Source organism: Rhineura floridana, chromosome 5 (genome assembly GCF_030035675.1).
Source record: "Rhineura floridana isolate rRhiFlo1 chromosome 5, rRhiFlo1.hap2, whole genome shotgun sequence".
Classification (NCBI taxonomy): Eukaryota; Metazoa; Chordata; class Lepidosauria; order Squamata; family Rhineuridae; genus Rhineura; species Rhineura floridana.
The window spans coordinates 57,793,148-57,815,901 of record NC_084484.1 but is presented as its reverse complement, the minus strand read 5'-3'; the positions used below and the strand labels follow the sequence as shown (position 1 = coordinate 57,815,901).

Sequence of the window (22,754 nt, the reverse complement as noted above, 5' to 3'; positions counted from 1 at the left end):
CCAAAGGCTCTAAATTAGTGTGAGGACCGTTGCATGCAACTGCTGAACTTTGAAGGGTGAGGACCACCGGGCACCTCCCTGACTAATATTCCCAGGTGGGAATGAGAATCGGGGTATGTGGGTATTTCCCCACCCAGCCGGCCAGCACATGACATATCCCAGAGTCATCTGCATGGTCCTGAAAGCCATCTGCCTTGGCCTGAAAGGACAACTCTGCCCATATGCCTCGTAGCACACTGACAGATGGGCTTTTATTTCTACCCTCCATGGGAATTCCAGTGTGCAGTTCACACGAATAGGCCACCTTTGCACAGCCCCTGCGGCCCTGACTCCTGGGAGCCCCTTTATGCATTCTGATAGCTGGTGATCATGCTAGGGCAACATATAGGCTTATGGCCATCTCCGACTCTGTTCCCCAATCTCCCAGTGTGCGGTTTGTACAGCACTTCAGAAACCAAGAACAAAGGAACAGACAAGGGCCCTAACCCTAGTGTTCCTAAATATAAGGGAGTTACGAAACCTGGCCCATGGTCATGAGCCTTTCTGCCCATAAGTCTACCTCCAACACACCGAGAAAGAGTTAATGAAAGGTGAAATCCCTAGTTAATCCCTCCTAAATCCAGGCCTGCAGCCGCAGGAAAGAGCCACACAGCCAGGTCGGCGCATAAGGCAACCATAACCCTGAACCCTGTAGTAAGGCTGTGAAAGCCCTGCCATGGCATCATAACCCACCATAAAAGACCCCTAACACCTGGAGGGCAGAAAGGAAACACTTTCTTGGCCCCTGAAAACTCCAGGATCCTAATCTGCAACAGTTCAAGCTTGTCCCAGGGCAGCCTACAGCCCTGGGCCCCAGAGTCGATACCCAGAAAGGTGAACACTGGGGCAGAACCCTCCCTATTCCCAGCTGTCAAGGGAACCCCAGTTACATAGCCATAGTATAAACTGTGACCTCAGGTACTAACATGCACCCCAAAATCTGCCATACCTATGAACAACCAATCATACAGATAGTGCCTCACTGCTTCTGAGCCCACTTGTCTCCTGACTGCCCCCTCCCAGAAGCAGCTGAAGCACTCCATGCGAGAAATATAGCAGGCCATAGGTAATGCTCTGCCACATAAAAATGCATAAGGCACCTCTGCCGCAGGCGCACACCATGTTGAATGAAGTGTAGCGCGCTGTTCCTAGACTATCTGGTATGAATCCATTACTGCCTGACCCCTTAAATAAGACTGGTGGTTAATCAGGTGTAATTTGCCCGCTGCCTTTTAGGACCTTACACCAACTGGGGCATCCAGGAAGGGGCCAAGAACCCTGCCCAACTGTACATCTTTACAATCTTTCCCTGGCAATTACTGCCATAACCAAGGCAGATTTAAGATTGTAGGCCATGAAGGCCAGCTGGGAGTTGGAGTATGGGATTGGGAAACCAAAAGGAAAACACCATAACACAGACAAACCTCCCCTTAAAACAGATAGCCTGTACGCGTAGTTCGTAGTACCTCGAGTCTAACTGGGGAGGGACACATGTCCCTAAGCAGCTTATGCTGGGGGCTTCTTCTTACACCTTTGAAGGCCTCTGGCCTCATATCTCACTGTTGCATGTAACCTTCTGCAAAGAAAGGAAGGAAATCATTTATGAGTAAGTACACTTTACCAACTACTATTTCATTGCACCTAACCCAGTTCCTCTAAAGCACAGCGACTGAGGATATGCTGCTGTCACCAATATTTGGACCCACTGCAGCTTTCTCCTAGCAGGTTTCCAAACACCAATCAGAATAAATATTCAAAATGCAAAATTTGCAAGCTATATTGATTTCAAGTAACTGATATCATACATATCAAAGTAGAAGTGCCAGTGTAAAAGTTGCATGCTATATATGACTTCAGGTAAATGGTATCAGAAATGTTTTTGTTGTGAAATCATCAGGAAAGAGTGAAGAGTCTGCCTGGATCTTAAAAGGCAGCTTCCGTGTCACAAGAGTCTAAGACCCTGTCAAGGCAGCCCCCTTTGTCAGTAAGGTCTAAAATCCTGGAAATGAGGATAAGAGCCTGATAAGTATGCTATCCTTCCTCTTTATTCCTATCCACCCATCAAGCCACATTATCATCTGCTAGACCTTCAATTCCCTGGAGAAGTTTTCATATTTCTCTTTAAATATAACAAATGCCATATGCTTTGTTTTTGATATGAGACCAAATTCAAATAAATGCAACTTCTGTCTCAGAGTTAACAAGGAATGTGTAACTGACACTTGGAAAAGGATCGCTGTCATCTAAGTTAGGGTGATTTAGACATTTTCTAGCAAACCCTGTCATCTCTGCACACCATTAGTATCCAAATATGAAGGCTGAAAGGCCCAAAAGACTCACCCGGCCCTACAAAGGCCACATGTAATATAATAATAATAGAATTAATTACCTCAGCCAAATATATTCCTGAGCCTAGCAAGAAGCCGGAAGCCTAACCAAAGAACTCCACACACCCCAAAGCAGCCACCATGTAATAAAATTAATAGAATAAAGTACCTTAAACCTCATATTGGTCCAGGTCTAGCAAAAGGCCGTAAGCCTAACCAAAGAGCCCACACAATGGCCAGTAGAGGCTACCAGAGCCTCCTCCACATCCCTCACTGTCTAGTGCCCCCTACCTAGGCTGAACTCACACCCAGCTTTGGCAACCAAAGGGGGAATATGGGGCCTGTGTTGACAGGCTCGAAAGGCCTGTGCAGCCTCCTCTCCCATAATTTGTTCTGAGCCTGCAGTGACTGGCCCAAGGTCACCCAGGGAGCTTACACGGCCGTTGGGGAGATTCGAACCCTGGTCTCCCGAGTCATAGTCCAACACCTTAACCACTACACCAAAACCTATCCAACGTGTATGGGGGGGATTGAAAGGCCCGTGCCACCTTCTCTCCCACAATCTGCCCTGGGCTAACGGGGTGGTAGTTTAAAATGCTCAAAGGCCTATATATATTATTATTATGGGTGGCTAGGCTGCCCCAGCGAATCACCCCAACTATGTCAGTCAGTACAGGCTTAAATAGCCTAAAGCCGCCTCGCCCCTTTACACATCGTGAGTCTTGACGTGCAAACAGCGTGACGCGTGACCGATGCCCCTTACTTCTAATGGCGACCGGGGCTTCAACCCCAGGCCGCAAATGCACACCACCCAGGCTTCACTCGGATGGGCAGAGTGGGACTTTTGCATTCTTCCCTGATAACATCTCTGGCTTCAATCCATAGTTCTTCTGGTTCTCTGGTAATGAAATACAGAAACCTGCATTTAGAGAAGGACATTCTGCCTGTTTACTTGCTATTTTGGAGGACATCAGTGTATTAACTCAGAATCATGTTCCTTTTTAATGCTGGTTCTCCATAAAATTCTTGAAATGACAGCTGAATCTTCTAGTGGCAGGATTCAGTAGCCAGTTACTTATGGCAAAAAACAAACACCTCAGTGGCTACTTTTCGTGGCCCCTTCTGCAATCAAGCAGACTTAGTCTCTCTGTGAAAGCAGCCTTAGCTATCTAGCCATGCAGCCAGGTCTCCAGTAGTAATTTGCACCCTCAGGATTGCTTTTAAGGGGTTATTCCTTTAGCTGCATCCATATAACAGTGTGTCACTGAAATGTTCTCTCATTATGCTTAGAGATAAACAGGGTAATGGAATGAATGGATTTCTGGCTAGATCCATTCTCAGAAGTAACTATCTCTCTCTACCCTTTTCTGTCTTAATGCTAAGGCTTCTGTCTTAATGCTAATAGAATGTTGTTCACCTGTGTAATGCAAGTGCAGAATCCCCATTTTTTTGAGATGATATATAAGAAGGAAATATCCACTTTGGAGAACGTAAAGTGCTTTTGTAAATCTTGGGCTGCTAAATTTGAAAAGATATTTGAAAGCTTGTACAGTAGCATAGATCATCAGTAGAAACTAATTAAAAGCACATTTCTAAAACTTGCTATAATGCAGTTTTAATATGCCACATTTATGCCAGAGTCTGCAGCAAACAAATTGGCCAGTTAAATCAATATATGAAATTGGGGGAACAGAAAGGTTGGCTTTTCTTTGGGAGGGCATCATGTCTCTCTCCTTAGGATTGCTAGATCAAGGTATTGCAGTGACAGAAGAAGCAATAACTCACAGAATTGACCTGGCAGGGAAAGTCTAGATCTGCTACAACTTAGCAACCTTGTCTCTTGATCGTCCATGAGCATTCATGTCTCCCTACTTCACTTTGCATATCATACAGCTTTTCCTGACCTTCAGTGCTGTGAAGTTAGTTTACAGTGCGTTGCCTCAGTTCCCTGTCTCCTTTGTCCTTAAGCCACCTCCTCTCAATCCAGAATTCCTTAGTTTATTCCTAAATTTGCAGTCTTCCTTCATCTGCCTGCCTCCAAAATTCCCCATTCCTTAGCCTCCCTACATTCCGGAAACTTTACAGTGTTTCCTCACAAGATTTTAATCCCAGCAACACAGGCTACTTTTTACTTTCCTTCAAAGAAGCAGAACTACAAACTGTTTAGTGCCTGTTCAGCTAAACATTCCATGCCAGCAGCTCAGCCAAAATTATTAGGCTTCACTGCCATAACCAGAATTTGATAACCTATGTTACTTGTTCTCAACAAACATGTACACACACTCACACTCTGTTACATTTTGCCTAGTGAAGATCCAGATAATTAGCTGTACTATGCGCTGATTCACTGTGCTCAAAGTTCTGTAATTACTTGTTTGTGGGCTGAGCTTTAATCTGGGCTATTTCTGAGATTAAAAAGTGAAGTTGAAAGCCCTGAAGACATTTTCCACATAACTTCAAAATATTAGAGAATATTATTTGTGTGTACGTGCGTGTGTGTGTTCTAGAGGTGTGCAGGCTGCGATGTAAAACAGTACTTAGCAAAATTATATATAACCACAAAAGAGGGCAAATTAATGGTTATGAAAGGGTTACCTTGGAGAGTTCAAGCTTAACTATGGATTTCCTGCTGTGCTTCCATAGTGTTTGTGGTCATATTTATGTGTAATCTCTCATGTGTATCTATATTACACATTATCTGTGATAAATACAATATGCATATATTGTATTTTGTACAGTGTAGTGTATGTGCATGTATAATATATGTACCAGTGTGCACATATATAATACATAAACTGCAGAAAGGGTGTCATTTTTGTTCCATGTAATTCTGTCTTAGTGCCTTAAAAGCAGCTTACTCCAAGATCTAAAGAAGCCAGTAAATTGTTTTGAAGCTTATATATTTGCCAATATTATTTTAAGTGTTTTTTCTTCTATTTGATAGTTTTATTGAAATTTTTAATCTGGCATCTGTCTTACAGGATGGAACTTGTTCTTATTCCTTCCCATTAATTTGCATGTCCAGAGTATGCATCACAAAATGCTGAAATATTCCCAGCCCTTTTATGTTCTCTGGGCACCTTCCTTGCTTTTAAGCCCATCAATTTCACCACATGTTTGCCTGGCATCATATCCAAGTTGTGCTTACCCTGCCACCCAATCGCCCTCTTGCCTTTTTATTATGTGTTTAATTGGGAAAAAGCCAGTTGTACAGAACGCATTGAATGTTCTATGTTTTGTTTTTTTTGTAAGGTACAGTGGTCCCATCTGGCATCTCTCAAGAACAATGTTTCCCCTGTCTCGCGGTCCCATTCCTTCAGTGACCCTTCTCCCAAATTTGCACATCACCATCTTCGCTCTCAGGACCCATATCCACCTTCACGCAGTGAAGTGCTAAATCAGAGTTCTGACTCTCATTCTGAGATACCTGACCCCACCCAAAAGGCTTGGGCTAGATCAGACAGTGACGAGGTGCCTCCAAGGGTAAGAAGTAGAAAGAGAGAAGTTTGAATTTTTAAAAAACAAAAAATAACAAAAGCATGCGCTAGGTTTTTAACTAGTGAATGCACACCCGTAGAATGACACTGGTATCAGAAACAGCACTTTAGGCAAGGAATTTGCCCCCCTCCCCTTTTTTTTAGCCAAGTTGTTACAGGAGTTTCTGCCCTTATTTAAGACAAAAATGTTTTATGGGCTGTGTGACTATTGTACAGAAATAAAATATTTATTCCAAGTTAAGTAGACGAGAAAGCATCAATTGCCAAAATTATCATTCTGTCTCTGAATGAAAGATCAGGCCTTAAATCAGTAGCTATATTGATATATTTCTGACCACGAAACACACAAATGTGTTTTCTTGCTTGGTTTACTTCTGTCAAATATAATCTTGCTTTCCCCCAGCCTCTGCCTTCTACTGTTCCATTACTAGGCATTTGTTTGGCTCCTTATAGCTTAATTTTCTAAATTCCCCGTGCTATTACAGCAAATTGCTTTTTGCATCCCTTGCTTCAAAGTTCTGTGTTCTAAACTGTCATGGTAGTCTGTGAGTGAGCATATGTGTTTGTTTGCAAGTTACCTACTAAATTTTATGTTCTTTTCAGCATCTTAGATGCAGTCTAAAGGATTGTGTTAATTGAGGAACATCTTAGAACTATTTTGTTTACAATTGTGTTTTATTAATGTATCTAAATGTATCCTTATGGCAACATTATTTTTGCCATGGCATATTATCTTAATGGTTTATTTTTTATGTAAGGTACCTGTGAGAACTACATCCAGATCACCTGTGTTATCTCGCCGAGATTCTCCACTGCAGGGCAGTGGACAACAAAATAACCAAGCAGGTCAAAGAAACTCCACAAGGTTTGTAGTATTGGTGTAACGGGAAAAAACTGTTTAGGTTATTCGCCCTTCAGTTATTGGGAGTAGCAAATTGGAACCCATAGTTCCCAAAGAACACAACATTTGAGAGGGTTATACTCACTTTAAGATAATTTCTGCAGTATCTAAGCAGCTACTAAGAGCATGTTTATACAGTCTTATATAGGAAGCAGCTATCTCATGATGACTTTCCAATAACATTCATCCATAGAAGGGTTTCTTTTGGAACTACAGCTTCTACATCCTGAAGCATAATGATGACAGCTATCCGTTATTATATATCTAACAGCTATTCTTGAGAATAACAGGAAGAAGTATTGATTTTTGTGACTTTTACATCTCAAGTGGTTATTTAAACTTTCCTGTAATTTGGTTGAAAACCCAGGAACAAGAGATTAGTTAAATTAATATAATTATAGTGTTTGTGAGTAATTTGCATTGCAGCTAACAGTTAATCTTGATAGCTGCCTTACATTACCCTGTGACATCAAAAAGCAATTAAATTCTGGCAACCTAGAAAAATGTCTGGTTACATATTGTAGGCAGCTTCTGTAACAAGCAGTGTTAAAGGATGTTTCTACAAGGAAAAAAACACTGCAGTGTGTATGCATAAGAGCTTTCTTAAGGCAGCAATCAGGAATAGTATTTAAACAGAGAATGTCATATTGAAGATGAAAATTCCTGGCAACTTACTCCATTATTTATTTTTGTTTGGAATTAGTATGAGTAACTGCTAGATTTTTATGAAAATATTATAGTTTGGAACATTCATTGCAGGGCATCCTGTTGTGGTTGTATCCTTGACCTGTGTTAATTAACATGAGACATCTCAAAAACAAATTTAGTGTTATATGATTTAGTTGAAAAGGGATCACCCAAATGGTCAAATCTTAGCAGTTCATAGATAGCGCAGGTAAAAGGCGTTGGATGGCTCTTGGTCAAGATGTTCTGAGTGGGAGCCAGCTCCCTGAGTGCACCTCCTCCTTGCTGTTGCACATTCTCATTCCTTGAGATCAATCCATGCCTCCTCTCAGAAGGAGAGCACAAGGCATGTGAAAATTACTGCTTCTCCTTGCTCTTGTCATTACTTGCTCATTCAGAAAGTGCAGGTGAACAGGCAGCTACAGTAAGCAGGAGCAGCAGTAGGGCTAAGAGGCTCTGGGGATTGGAAATGGACACACTACTGTGGCATGGGCCTGATAATGTTGGTCCCTGTTCATAGTCTGATTGTTAAAAACTTCCTGAAAGCAATTGTACATGTACTACCACATGCTTGTTCAACTACATGTGTTTCAGGTGTTCATTCTGACTATTCATGAGAATGTGGATTACTAAAGAAGGCTTAACGTCAAGTGATAAAAGGCTAAGAATGTCATATGGGGAAAATACTTGTCAAAGCATTATTAAAGCAATAAAATAAAACATTAAGATAATGTGGATTTTTTCCTTGTTTTAAAAAACGTTTCTTCTCCACATAGCAATATAGAGCCTCGCCTACTCTGGGAAAGAGTGGAGAAGTTGGTGCCGCGGCCTGGGAGTGGAAGTTCTTCTGGTTCCAGCAATTCCAGCTCACAGCCTGGGTCCCAAAGTGGTTCTGGAGAGAGATTCCGAATGAGATGTAAGACTTTTTTCCCCTCTTCAATATTAGGAGTTTCCAGATTAATCTGTATTATTTGTTAAATGTGTTGGTTCATTTAAGCACCAATTTAAAATGATTTTAGTTATTATTTTAGGTATGTCAGTGGGGTAGTGAATTAATTTGGGGTATTATTTTAGGAAAGTTGGTAGGAGTAGAGAATAGTATCCTTTTAAAAAAATTAATCATGTTTATAACAAAGAAAATGCTTAAAAACTTGGTAAGCCCTTTTTGAATCCACTTGCTCTGTGGTCAGGAGGGGTGAGATAGAGTTTGAACAATGTAGTTATCACTATTATTTTGTCTTCAGCTGTTCATGCAGGGTTTGGATCCCATCTCTCCCACAACTGGTATTTTTAAGACTCATTCCCAGTGTGTTATAGTGATAGTAAAGCAAATTAATGATTTATAGGTATATATGAAGCAGTTAATTTAAATTATAAAAAGCAACAATGTTGTGTTCAGATAGACTTAAATGAGAATGAGTAAATCTGATCAAGTTGATTAGACACCCTCATTTTTTAAACTATTTATGTATTTATTAGAGTTATATCCTGTTCATCATGACAGATCTCAGGATGGGTATCAATAAACTAAAATACAATAAAGCAATAAAATACAACTAAAACAACCAGAACAACCCATATACTTGCCTATAGCAAATCTCTGTAAACGGTGGAATGATCAGTTATTAGTCTCATGGGAAGCTGCTTCATACCGAGCAGTCTGTGTTGTCTACAGTGACTGGTAGCAGCTCTCTAGCTCTGACAGAAGTACCTGGAGATTCAAGGGACTGGGACTGGACCTGGGACCTTTTGCAGGCAAAGCATGTGCCCTTCTACTTAATTTATGGCTCTTCCCCTATAATAAGAGGAGATAATACAGTTTCTTCTTTTTTTAGAGCACCTATTTGAACATTTTAACAGGAAGTTAGCTTTTTTATTTAAAACACTATAAAGGAAATCACAATCCTGTTTGCAAGGTTTATGGATTTACTTCCAACAATATTTGTGTATGTTTACAATGACTCTGACACATTCACCATAAGGATATTAAAACTTCTACAGTTTTAAAATTCCTCTACTTTTACAGTAGTGTTTCATTTTTACAATTAGTGCTTCATTTGATTCATCTGATTTTATAGTCTTAACCAATTGTTATTTATTTTGTATTGATTCCTTGTAAACCACTTAGAGATGAATGTAGTTAAGTGGTATATAAATTGTCTAAATAAATAAATCATTTTCCCCCTATCTGTGTTCTTTATTTATGTAGCATCTTCAAAATCTGAAGGCTCACCGTCACAACGTAATGAAAATGCAACAAAAAAGACTGAAGAGAAAAAGGAATCTTTCAGACCCAGCAAACCTGTGGTGAGGATCTTTTTATAGTGTGTTCCTTCTGTATTTGTGCCTGATGCTTAGCATAAAAGATTGTGTAACGTTTTACATAATAGATTTACTGATACATTTACTGATACATTTACTGTGTGTATTTGGAGAATTAAGCACAATATAAAATGTTGGAACTGAATGGTGTGAACAAATTTACAGGGCAAAGGGGTGGTGGTGGTGATGATGACAGTGATATTATTCTTCAGAGCTTTTTCCAGCCCAGCATTAGAAATTAGCTCAAGTTAAATCCCAGAAAATCCTCAGAAAACAAAACATACAGTATTAATACATTTCCTACTAACGGTGATCAACACATCTCTTATGTTTCCTGGAAATAATATGCAAACCATTCTAAATGGATAGCTTTAAAATGTGTTGGGATTTCACATAGAAGCTTTGTGCACATGGCACCTTCTTGCATTGCTTAAATCTCTTATTACTCACAGTGAGCAGGACACTTGTTCATAATGGAGCTTGTTGGGTTTTTGTTTTTGTTCTGTTATAGATCATGATCTGCTCGTGAGTTTGTTAGGAATGTGTCATGGAATTCAATTGTCTGTGTCTTGCTTTCTCTTTTTGTTACACTAATAAAATTCCCATACTGTGGAATGCTCATCCAGCAGAGATTTGGCAAGAAACCTCACTGCGAACCTTCAAATGTCACTTGCAACTCTTTTTTATGTTCACAGGCCTATTCAGTTGCCTAAACTCTCTTAAGATGAGACAATCACTTTTATGGTGATTCTGTATAGTTTTTGTGGTATTTTATGCTTTTTGCACTTCATAGATTTTATTGTACGCTACCCTGATATTTTATTTGAGGAGTGATCTATAAATATATATTTTAAAATAAATAAAAATAGATGTTCGAAAAGTTATTTGTAAATGCTAAGTAGTATTTACATTAGCTCTCTTTAACTTTTGGCTGTATTTTCACATTAGGAAGGGTCAAACTACACATTGTACTTAATTTTCTAGTAAAACTATGTCTCTGATTTCCTTTACAAGGGGAGGGGGGCGTTTCTTATCAGGGCTACAGCACACAAGGAGGGGAGGTTTATCCCTTCCCTCCTGAGTTGTGATCCTCCTAAAGTCTCTCCTTTTATGCAACTTACGAGGTTTTTACTAATCTCTTAGCCACATGGCAGGAGTAGTGTGTAGTTTAGCCCTGAGATTATGAAGACATACTAGTTCTCTATGAATTGTGAACATGTATCCTGTAGTGCAGCGCCAGACACACATGCTGTGCTCTTACTGTCTGCAAAGGAAGCAGCCACAGCTGTTAACTAAACAAATTAGATCAAAGAAACTGAAAAAAGTCTGCATGTGGCAAAGTCAGTTACAAAGATTCTTCCTTCGATGTTCTCTGAAGATGTTGCCTTGGCCTGTGATTAGTAGCAGGACTCCTATCTGAAGGAGGTGATACCTTAAGTGAGCATTCTGTTCAGACAGGAGGAAGAGAGCAATTTCTGTTGGCCAGTAGTGCAATCTATGTGACTCACAGACAGAGGTTTTGCAGAGAAAAGGAAACCTGAAGAAAACGGGTTAACTTGAGCAACAGTGAGTGCCAGAGTTGTCAAGGCCAGCAGGTGGTTGGCAAGGGCAACCGCTCTGATAAGAGCAGCTCTCGCAGAAGCTCTAGTGTGGGGGAAAAGTTGTATGGAGAGAGGACTGCGTTTGAAACTTATTGTCAGTAAAAGACTCTTACAAAGAACTTTGCCTGGCCTGGATTATTTCTGGTTCTGCACAGCTCCAGAGTCGCTTCTCTGGACCGTACCGATGCACATGCGCCAACAGGGGTTATGGGCCCAGCTTATGGTCCAAAGTAAGAGGTTCTGGTGCTGTTTGGATCCGTGGTTGCAGAGGAAAGAAGCAGCAAGAAAGAGGCAAGTAAAGAGTGGACAACATGGCTATAAACCTGTCATCCGGGATGCCGATGGAGAGATTGAATGCAGTTAATTACTCCAGTTGGAAATGGAGAATGAAAGCAGTTCTGGTCAAAGAGGATTTATTTGATGTGGTGGAAAATCCCCCTCCGGCCGCTCCATCAGCAGCATGGACGAAGAAAGACGAGAAAGCGAAGGCTTTTATTACTCTGGGGCTGTCTGATACACAATTGTTGCTAGTGAGTAATGAGCCGACATCTCATCAAATATGGGAAAAGCTAAGAGCCGCTCATGTGCAGCAGACCGCAGGAAGCCGGCTGTGTTTAGCGCGAAAACTATATCAGATGCGTTTTACTGATGAAGTAACTATGAGTGAGCATCTTGCTGAATTTCGTCGATTATTTGGAGATCTTCAAGATAGAGGAGTAAATCACAGTGACATTCAGATGGTTTATATACTGTTATCTTCATTTGATCAAAAATGGGACACTTTGGTTACTAGTATGGAGACGTTGCCAGATGGAACATTAACTCTGGACTTTGTAGAGCAAAAACTGCTACAGGAATGGAACAGAAGACAAGAGAGTAAAAGGACTGAGTTCAAAGAGACTGAAGCTGCTCAACAAAAGTATCCAAAAAACAGGCAAGAAAATAAAATATGTTATTTTTGTGGGTCCTGAGGACATATACAAAAACAGTGTTTGAGTAAGAAAAGAAGAAACAGGGACTATGGATGGCAGAAATCCAGTGTGAACTTTATTACTGAGGAGGACAATAAAACACTTAACTATAAATGGCTTCTAGATAGCGGGGCGTCAAACTGCCTAATTACGGACGCAAGCCTGTTTTACACTTCAAAGCCTGTTCAAGAGAAGATTTATCTAGCTGACGGATCGTCACGGGACGCGATTGCGAAGGGGACGATCAGGTTGAGTAATCCAAGAACAATATTAACAAATGTACTTTTGGTTCCTGATTTAAAATGTAACATTCTTTCAATAAGAAAACTAACTCAGATAGGTTGTAAAGTATATTTTGAAGGAAATAGATGCATTGTGCAGAAAGGTGATGAGATACGTATGAAGGGGAAATTGCAGGACTCAATGTTTATGGTACAGAGTGAGCATGATGAACCAACATGTGCCTGGATAGGAGTAAATAAAAACATACACGAAAATTGCATACATGAGTGGCACAGAAGATTAGGGCACGCAGATTTTGAGAAAATTAAGAACACCCCAAAGTATAGTAAAGATTTAAAACTAACACATTGTGAGCATGTGGATGAATGCGATGCATGCTATAAAGCAAAAATGACAGTGGCTCCCATAAATAAGAGCAATGAAAGCACTACTACTGAACCTTACCAACTTATTCATGTGGATTTGGCAGGACCTCTCCAGTGTTCAAAAGGAGGGGCAAGATTCTACTTAGTGATTGTTGATGATTTTTCCAGATTTACGCATGTGTTTTTGTTGAAAAAGAAAAGTGAAGCAGAAGATAAATTACGGGCATTTATACAGAGAACAGAGACACAATATGGGGTTGTTATTAAAAATATAAAATCAGACCAGGGAGGTGAATTTACAAGTAATTCATTGAGAACATATTTAGAAAAGAAAGGAGTAATTCAAAGTCTCACTGCTCCTTTCTCACCATCATCCAATGGAACTGCAGAGAGAAGGAACAGGTCTCTGCAGGATTCAATGAGAGCCATGCTGGCAGATGCAGAAATGAATAATACCTATTGGGGTGAATGTATTTTATATACTGCTTACATACAAAACCGCCTTGTACACAGAATAATAGGAATGTCTCCCTATGAGAAGCTGACAGGGAGAAAGCCCAGGCTGACACACATAGAGCGTTTCGGAGCAAAATGCTGGGTGCATGTTTCTAAGCAGAAAAGACATGGAAAATTGGCCCCAAGAGCTCAGGCAGGTCGTGTTTTGGGTTTTCAGAATTCGTATTATAGAATCTGGGTACCTGCAAAGCAACAGGTAGTACTTAGCAGAAGCATAAAGGTGGTAGACCAACCATGGAAAAGTAGTCAAACAGTAGTGCTTGATGATGCAAACAAACAGGAAGCAGCAGATATTCCTTTTGGTCCTCAAATACCCTTAAGAGCTGCGTTAACTGATCTAATTAAGGGTGGCAAACATAATATTAAAAGACTGAGAAGTGAGGACATAATAATGCAAGATACAGAAGTACCCGGAACAAGTGCAGGGACAAGTGCAGGAACAAGTGCAGGATCAGATGCAGGAACAATTAAAGATGAGAGTGATGAAGCAATGGAAATTGACAATGTCAGACGTTCTACAAGATCAACGAAAGGAAAACCACCACATAGATTCACATTTAATGTAACACAAAACCAGGATGAGACAGATGAATATCCTTTAGAGTGGGAAAAAGAAGGGCCAATAGACAAAGAAACTATGGATTTAATGTGGAAATTCTGTATTGAAGAATGCAAAGTGTAAATGAATTTGAGAAAAATAAAGTTAATGCTGAATAAATTGTATGAATAAAGAAACAAAACTGAAATGGAAATAGAGACTGTAATGAGAATGAGTAATGAGAAACAAAATGATGTGTATATATATGTATATTGAAATTGTATTGTATAACTGAAAATAAGATAAATGTATTTTGTGTTCTGTGAGTCCCAGGTGGGGGCTGTTGGCCAGTAGTGCAATCTATGTGACTCACAGACAGAGGTTTTGCAGAGAAAAGGAAACCTGAAGAAAACGGGTTAACTTGAGCAACAGTGAGTGCCAGAGTTGTCAAGGCCAGCAGGTGGTTGGCAAGGGCAACCGCTCTGATAAGAGCAGCTCTCGCAGAAGCTCTAGTGTGGGGGAAAAGTTGTATGGAGAGAGGACTGCGTTTGAAACTTATTGTCAGTAAAAGACTCTTACAAAGAACTTTGCCTGGCCTGGATTATTTCTGGTTCTGCACAGCTCCAGAGTCGCTTCTCTGGACCGTACCGCACCAACAATTTCTTCCTTCCCTAGCAGCATTTCCTCCTCATAAATGGCAAGGCACATCTAGTGACTACTACTAAAATTGTACTGGGAATTGCAGCTTTTTCAAAGTACTGTGTCTTCATTTTAAATGCTTGTTAGATATTAAAAAGTGTTACTGAAATGTAGCAGCGATCACCATGCTAAGCATAATAACCTGGTTTTTGTTGGTTTCAAATGTCTAGCAGACCATTTCAGGTTGCCCCCTTAAAATGTTACCCGTTTCTCCTAACAACCTGTGTGTGTAGAATGGTTGGAAACACCAAGCTTCTTTCTCCCCACACTGCCCTAATTTCTATTAATAGTACTGTGGTAACTTCTAAGTTCATGTTCTATTCCTTCAGTCCTTAATTATTTTTTTAAAACCAGCTAGTGATGCAGTTTTAGCATCTTGAAGACACAAAGTAACTGGATTCATTTTTTTCCTGTACTAATCTTGTATTTTTATGTTGGCTTTTCCCCAAACTGTGCTCCATTCATTCACTCTTGGCCTGATACTGGTTTGCTGAACCTGTTCATGTGATTGGTCTTCAGGGAGAAGTGGTAAGCAGCCAATAGTTAGTTTAATTACCCTGACGTTGTCCATGTAATTATTGTAGAGTTCACATAGCTTTGCTCCCAGACACTTTGGGTGATATTCAACCATGCCTTTCCTGCTTGCCAGTGGGCTTCCCCCTGCTCCCCCTACAGCTCCCAATATCTGTTCCAGATGATTGTGGGAACCCCTAGAACAGATTTTGGGGTGTAAGAGGTTTCAGTAGGCATGAGAGGAAGTTGCAGTAATGTTGGATATTGCTCAGAGATACCAGGCAAACTTCCCAGTTATTAGTTTGCCACCCATTTTTAAAAGTGAAGTGTGTTAATTTTGTTTTAATTGAGTTTCCCCCCCAATTTGGAATGTGTCGAGTTACTCTTCATTCTCCTGTGCATGGAAAGACGATCTTAGGTGGGTAGCTACCTCCACCTAGCGGTTGAAGGCAGAAAGAGCACTGTTCAATTTTGCAGGGACTTCCTGCTCTCTGCGGCTACTTGCTACAGTTCTCTTCTCCAAAGACAGTTGACATTCCTCTCTGTTCTTCTTGCTTCAGGCCTGTATTCTTCTGTGTCCCCCTTATTCTTTCCTAGTGTCCTTCCTGTCCATTCCAGGGTGTTGGTTTTCCCTTTCCATGATGAGTCCCTCAAAGGTGGCACCAACCCTAAATGTCCGGCTTACCTACCTCACCGTCTTCTGATGCAGCGCCTTTCTTCTAGCCCAGCGGCTCCTGAAACAGCGACTTTGGCCCGTTCCCCACCAGCTGATACAGCCTCGCAGGCGGTGTTCTAGTCCTGCTCCCCCACCCTTTCGGGCCACCAGCATCCTCTTACTACAGGCTGCAACTGACCTAACGGAGCACCCTTTTGGCCTACAGCTACTCGGCCGCCTACCCCCAGGCTGCATCTCCTTGCTTCAGGCCTCAACAGGCACAGTGGAGCCGCTTGTGGCCGCCAGTAACCAGTCCGCTGCTTACCCCTTCCTACTGCACCTCCTCATCTTAGGTACAACAGTCCCAACGCAGGTGCTTATGGCCGCCACCCGCAATCTGGCTGCCTGCTCTTCCTTAGCCCTGCAGCATCGGCTGCCGGCCACCAATTTTTGCTTCCTGCCCCCTTAAGCCCCTCAGAGAGGGCTTGGCATTCACTGGATGTGCGAAGAGCCTTAAAAATATGCATCACAAGAACAAGAAACTTCTGCTAAATGGATAGCTTGTTTGTATCCTTCCACCCTGCCTCATTGGGCAAGAAAGTGTCTACATCAACGCTAGCCAGGTGGATGTATCACCTTAGTATATGTTTCCCTGAGGCTGGTCCACCCATCCAAGATAATGGCCCACTCCACTAGGGCGGCAGCCACATCAGCAGCATTTTCCCACAATGCCTCTCTCCTAGAAATTCGTAGAGCGGCTACACGCGGTAGCCTTTATCAAGCATTACAAAATAAATACTTGCGCATCCACAGAAGTGGCTTTTGGGAGAAGAGTGCTACAGCATGTTCTCTCAGGCCAATGATGTTTTGCAGCCCAGCTTATTCCCACCCTACATGGGTCAGCTTTGGAATGTACCACCTGAGGTCATCTTTCCATGCATAGGAGAAGATACATTTGGTCTTACCGTGAAACGTTCTTCTCTGTGCATGTCAAAGATGACCTCAGGGCCACTCCCTAGGAGGGCTGGGCTGCCATCATTTTTTCAGTACATACTTTAGCAGAGAGTGTAGGAGTGCTATCAGGTTTGTCCTCTGTTATGTGTAGTTTCTGTTATGTATTTACTCTTCTGCTCAGCTTGTCATCAAGAACTGTAGCAAGTAGCTGTGGAGAGCAGGAAGTCCCTGCAAAATCAAACAACGGTCTTTCTGCCTTCAACTGCTAGGTGGAGCTAGCTACCCACCTGAGGTCATCTTTGGCATGCACAGAGAAGGCTGTTTCACAGTAAGACCAAATGTCTCTTTTGTTCCATGCCTACCAAAGTAGTAACTATATAGTTTTTTGGGTTTTTTTAAGCAATAGTACGGACCTTTAAAGCAAAAGTATCAGCTGACTAATTAGATTCAATTTTTGGAACACATTGCTGAAATTGGCAGTATTGCCCATCTACTTGCATCCTTTTTTAGTTATTATTTTCTGCTTTTCCTCAGGATTTAACTGCTTTGGCAAAGGAATTGCGGGCAGTGGAGGATGTGCGACCTCCACATAAAGTGACAGATTATTCATCATCCAGTGAAGAATCAGGGACAACGGATGAAGATGATGACGACATGGAACAAGAAGGAGTTGATGAATCTACTTCAGGACAAGAAGATGCTAGAGCAGTGTTAGTTTTTCTTTTCTTGATGAAATGTATTCATGGAACTTCAGTTTTGTCCATTTCTAGTAGGATTTCCAGTATTTATTTATATATTTTATTTTATTTGTATCCCTCCCTTCCTCCCAGCAGGAGCCCAGGGTGGCAAACAGGAGCACTTAAACACTTTAAAACATCATAAAAACAGATCTTAAAATACATTAACAAAACAGCATTAAAAACATTTTAAAAAATCAACTTTAAAAAAGGGTTTAAAATTATTAAAAACATATTAAACAATTCTGACACAGATGCAGACTGGGATAGGTCTCAACTTAAAAGGCTTGTTGAAAGAGGTAGAAAGTATTGTGTTCAGATGTACAAATTACTATTTGTGAAAGATGTTTAACCAGTTAGAAAGGATTCAGAGGTAGGTATGACAGTGACAGTAAAGAGTGTCTGAGGAACCTAACTTATTTTAGAAATTATTAAGGGAGGAAATGCGGACAGCTTTTTTAAATATGTCAGAAAGAGGAATGGGAATGTTTGCTTGCGCAATACCCTTGAGTATAGGGCAAGCAATGGATTTAAACTACAAGGAATTAGCATATATTAAACAAAGGAACGACTGGAGTTTTCCAGTAATGAATGTGTTCAGTCAAGAGATTATAGAATGTCCATCCTTGAAGGTTTGTAAAATGAAACCGGAGACATGACAGTTCTTTATATATCTGCTACCTTTTGGGTCTTCTCTAATTCTATGATCTCATAGAATATGGGATTTTGTGCCTCTCCCTCTTTTTGTATACATAAAAATGTAAGCCCCTAGCCTGTCACGCTGCAGTTCACTTAACCACAGACAGGTGGTACTGCAAACTGCAGCCTGACCGAGCCACTCTGCACTGGGCTCAAGGCTGGGACATGGGGGGAGGAAGAAAGAAAGAGAGGCTGCAGTGGGAAGCTGACCGAGGAAGAAAGCCAAGGTGGGGAGAAGGAAGGCAGCCTAGATGGCGGTGGTGGCCTTGGTGTCTAGGCAGGCAGGACACAGATAAGCCTAGGGGCAGCAGTGGCCTAAATGTGCTATATGGCAGCTCCATTTCTCAAGGGGGGGATGGCAGCACGAGGCAGTGGTGGGGGCCTGCAGCAGTGCATGAATGAGCAAGGCAAGCAGGCCTGGAGTGCGAGTGGGCACATGCCAGCCAACACCTGCAGTTATTAGGTATTTCGAGGGGGGGTTGGCAGGAGTAGCTAGAAGGATTGGAAAGGGGGGAGTCTGGAGGAAGGGGTGCCTGGGTGTGTGGGTGGGATGCTGACGTGGCGTGCAAAGGACATAGGGACAAAGGTAGTCTGTCATATATGTAAAATATTGCAACTCTACTGTAAGATTCACAATATCTTGTTATGATAATGAATATATCTGAAAAATGTGGATACAGTAAAGTGAATACATAACAACTGAAAAGTGCAAATTTGCAAAACACCAGTTTCAGTTTTAATATAAATATCTGACTTACCATTCCCTTACAAGTAAATCTACTGATAAGCTACAAGCCTTGAGTGAACAAACTCAGTTCACAAAAGCTTCTCTACCTAGTTCCTGGTGGCAATTCTTATTCGCTACAGGCATACAAATAAATGACTGTTTACAAATCAAGATCTGCAAGACAACTTCTCTAATAAAGGTGTCCTAGTACTTCTGTTAACATAGTCCATGTCTGAAATTATTTTAGTATTGTTGTGGAAACTGAAGAATCAGGATAAAAACAGAAATGGCATATGAGGACATAAATCAAAATATCACTTTTACCAAACAGATCCACTCTAAACCTCAGCAATGGGGAAACAGAGTCAGTGAAAACTATGATTGTGCATGATGACGTGGAGAGTGAACCTGCAATGACTCCTTCCAAGGAGGGCACTTTAATCGTCCGACAGGTAATACATTATTTCAAGTGTAATTTTGCTGCGCTTCATTAACTCACTCATTCTTTCATGCCCTTTTTCTCCATAATATCAGTTGCAGGAGTTACAGACACACATAGTAGCCTCTTATGGAATGAGCAGACATTTTGAGCATGTAAAGGGACTAACAGTTTCAATACAATCTTTCCACTGTGTGTGCGTGCATTATAGTGACACTTTACAACACTGTAGTAAGTCTTAGACTGGGTCCAGAATAAGGGTTAAAGAGCTCTTAGAAGGAATTTCTGTTGTGATTCTCTACCTTTAAATGATCTGTTTGCATTTTAAGAGAAGGTTAAAAAAACACTAATGATGGCAGAGCCTGATATAGCGGAAGAAATGATCATCTAGTTTGCTTTCAACACCACATGTCCATCTAAGGAGTTCAGAGCAGCTTGCATATTATTTCCATGAAGGCTACTATCCAGACAGGTTTTGAAGCCAAGCCTGCTTAACTTTAGCAACCAAACTGTCTGGTCACATAGTCTTTTTTCCTTGAAATGTTATGCACAGAACTGCCAGGGCATTGCTTCCCTTGTCGTAAACTTTCTGATCTGTTTAGGTGGTAACTCATATGACATAACCCTCACTAATTACCAAGTTTCCAATTTTGCAGCTGAACATCACTATCGTTAATGAGGCCCTAGAACGTATTCAGATGCCATGCACACAGTTCAAATAGATAAATTAGGATATTTGCCAGATATTTCAAGCACTTTATCTGATTGTGTCTGAAACCCAGAACTGAATATAAACATGATAGCAAAAAAAGCCATAGGAAATGTGCAGGTTGATACAGTAGTGCACATTTTGCCAACAGGAGCTTAATTTTGCTGGTAAACAAACTGGTTTTGCCAGAGAACCCAAACATTGTAAGCCAAAACGCGTGAAGTGTAGTGTGCGGCTTAATTCTTTTTGACACTGCCTACCTTTCTAACTCAGGCATCAGAGCTTGGTTGATTTATGGATTGGTTGAAGCATTAAAAGTAAATCAGCTTGCTAGGGACGTAGACTTTGACGCAGCACTTGAGCAAGACAAGTGTGCCTGTTTTTTCTACAGAGTACAGTTGACACAAAGCGTGCCAGCCATCATGAGAGCAATGGCTTTGTCGGTCGCATTCACCTCTTGCCAGATCTCTTACAGCAAAGCCATTCCTCCTCCACTTCCTCCACCTCCTCCTCCCCATCCTCCAGCCAGCCGACACCCACCATGTCCCCACAGACACCCCAGGACAAGCTAACTACTAATGAGGTATGTCTTGCACCACAGCTGGCTGCTTTCATAGGGTTCTAGACGTATTGCTTAATAGCTAGTTTCCATACAAGCTCCAGCCAGTGGCCCCTTCTGCTGCTCTTCTTCCTGTCACTTACCCCTCACTCCCCCAAAATAACACGTTTCAGCTCTTACGTACCAAACCCCTTAACTCTAGAGCAGTTTTACCCCAAACTTGCCAGTTGACTACTCTTGCTTTTTTACAAGTCATTAATTGCATGGCTTTTGGATAAGCTAAACTGATTGCCATATTGGTATTTGTTTAAACATTATTTTGGGGAGACTGTATATTTTGAAAGGTCATATTAGGGTAATCTGGCTTCTTCAAATGATAATACTACATTGTTTAGCATCCTACTAAATAAGTATGCATGTAGTGGGTCCTTGCTTTGGGGAAATGGTGCACTGTATTGGAAAGGAAGCTTTCTCCAGCCTTACCGCAAGAGGCTGCTTTTTGAAATCTCTTGACGCGTAGAGGGAATAAAGCAATTACTTTTTATCAGCTTTCTTTTTATTTATTTTTATTTTGGAATTGTCATACAAAAGAGTTGTCTAGGTTTTTAATGTTACTGTTCTGCTTTGAAAGGCATTTATAAAATGGGAGGCAGCTTTCCCATGATATAGCTACTCTTTCCATTTGGAGACTATTGACACACTGGAAGTGACCTTTTGTGGTAGGAAGGAGCATATGCTGGGTTCTTTCATATTAATTTTTGTGTTTCTCATATATCCAGTTGAATACCTAAAATAGAAACACTTAAATAACAAATTAGGGGTGTGCAGGTTTTAAGATGGGCGTAGGGTTTTTTTTCAGAACCCTTTTACTGATAAACAGAACAGAAAAGATAAAATAGGATCCACAACACTTCTAGAGCAATGGGGCTGTTCTTGGGAGTACTTTCACTGCATTCAGTTCAAATGTACATATTTTCTTCAGGATCACAGTCTTTAAAAAGTGGATCCACAGGTTTCTGTCAGAAGCCAGTTATTTGCAGCAGCACTGATTGGCTAGTCACTATGTTGTTGCCAGGAAATCTCACTTCAGTCCCTGAAGCAATGCTGCATGGTAAAAAAAAAAAATTGAGAAAGTGAAATAAATTAATGAATATTCACAAGATGCTTAAAAAATTAATGGATAGTCAAAGCAAAGGGGAAGGACAAGAAGATCAGGTTCCAGCAGTGGAAGACAGAAACCATCTTACAAACCACAGCGTATTTATAGATGCATCTTGAAAGAATAAATAAAATTAAATCATACTGCATACTACATTGTTTTATAACAAAGCTAAATTCATGGTGGTGGTGTCTTAATTGTTCCCTGATTGTAGTATTTTGGAAAGGATTAACCATCTTTCACAATTCTTCACAAGAGGCTCCCTCTGGCGATACAAAGGAAGAGACTGTTTTTGCCAGATTTACTTTCACCACCTCCCATTCTGTTCATTCAGAGACTCCCCAGCCCTCTGGAACAGATATTCTGGAATGCATAGGGAACTGCATAGAGGAGAGGATTGCTGAATTTTGTTTCTCCCACTTCCGCCCGTGGAAGCATATGATGAGTGGAGTTCTGCTCCATGCAAGTTTGGATCAAACCCAGTGGGTACTGCTGTAGGGTAGAAGTCAATTATTTAAAGATTGCCAAGGCCCACCTGTTCCTTTCTCCTAAGTAACATGTTTTTAAGCATTCACACAGCACTTGGAGTAGAAAAATAGAGCAGTAGAATTTAGTGGAAGCAAAATTGCTTGAAAAACGTATACCAGTATGAGGGACAGTAAAGGTTCTACGTCTTTAAGAGGTTTTATAAGCAAGAGAACTGAACCAGCACCTCAGGTGTATGGTGAAAAAAAGTTAAACTCATCCCTTTTTTTTGTCTGTAGCAACTTTATATGCAGACATTACCATACTCTTAGCAGAAACCAGTAATGATTTGAAACAAATGCTGATGAAAGTTAAAGAGGAAAGCACAAACGCAGGACTACAGCTGGATGTCCAGAAGGCTAAAGTAATGACAAC

At 41.0% G+C, this 22,754-nt stretch overlaps 1 protein-coding gene across 9 annotated transcripts in view; it reads left to right on the top strand.

Annotated features, from left to right (window-relative positions):
• MAP4K4 (mitogen-activated protein kinase kinase kinase kinase 4) overlaps positions 1 to 22,754 on the top strand; it is a 206,656-nt gene that overhangs the window by 158,757 nt on the left and 25,145 nt on the right. For 4 of the 9 annotated variants that reach the window (XM_061626826.1, XM_061626825.1, XM_061626828.1 and 1 more), the window contains 7 exons: positions 5,619 to 5,849; positions 6,622 to 6,728; positions 8,225 to 8,364; positions 9,658 to 9,755; positions 17,360 to 17,535; positions 19,320 to 19,440; positions 20,528 to 20,719. In XM_061626826.1, the coding sequence (XP_061482810.1) occupies positions 5,619 to 5,849; positions 6,622 to 6,728; positions 8,225 to 8,364; positions 9,658 to 9,755; positions 17,360 to 17,535; positions 19,320 to 19,440; positions 20,528 to 20,719 (1,065 nt within the window). The remainder of the gene's footprint in view (positions 1 to 5,618; positions 5,850 to 6,621; positions 6,729 to 8,224; positions 8,365 to 9,657; positions 9,756 to 17,359; positions 17,536 to 19,319; positions 19,441 to 20,527; positions 20,720 to 22,754) is intronic. The other 5 variants (XM_061626830.1, XM_061626833.1, XM_061626827.1 and 2 more) reach the window with 4 other exon arrangements.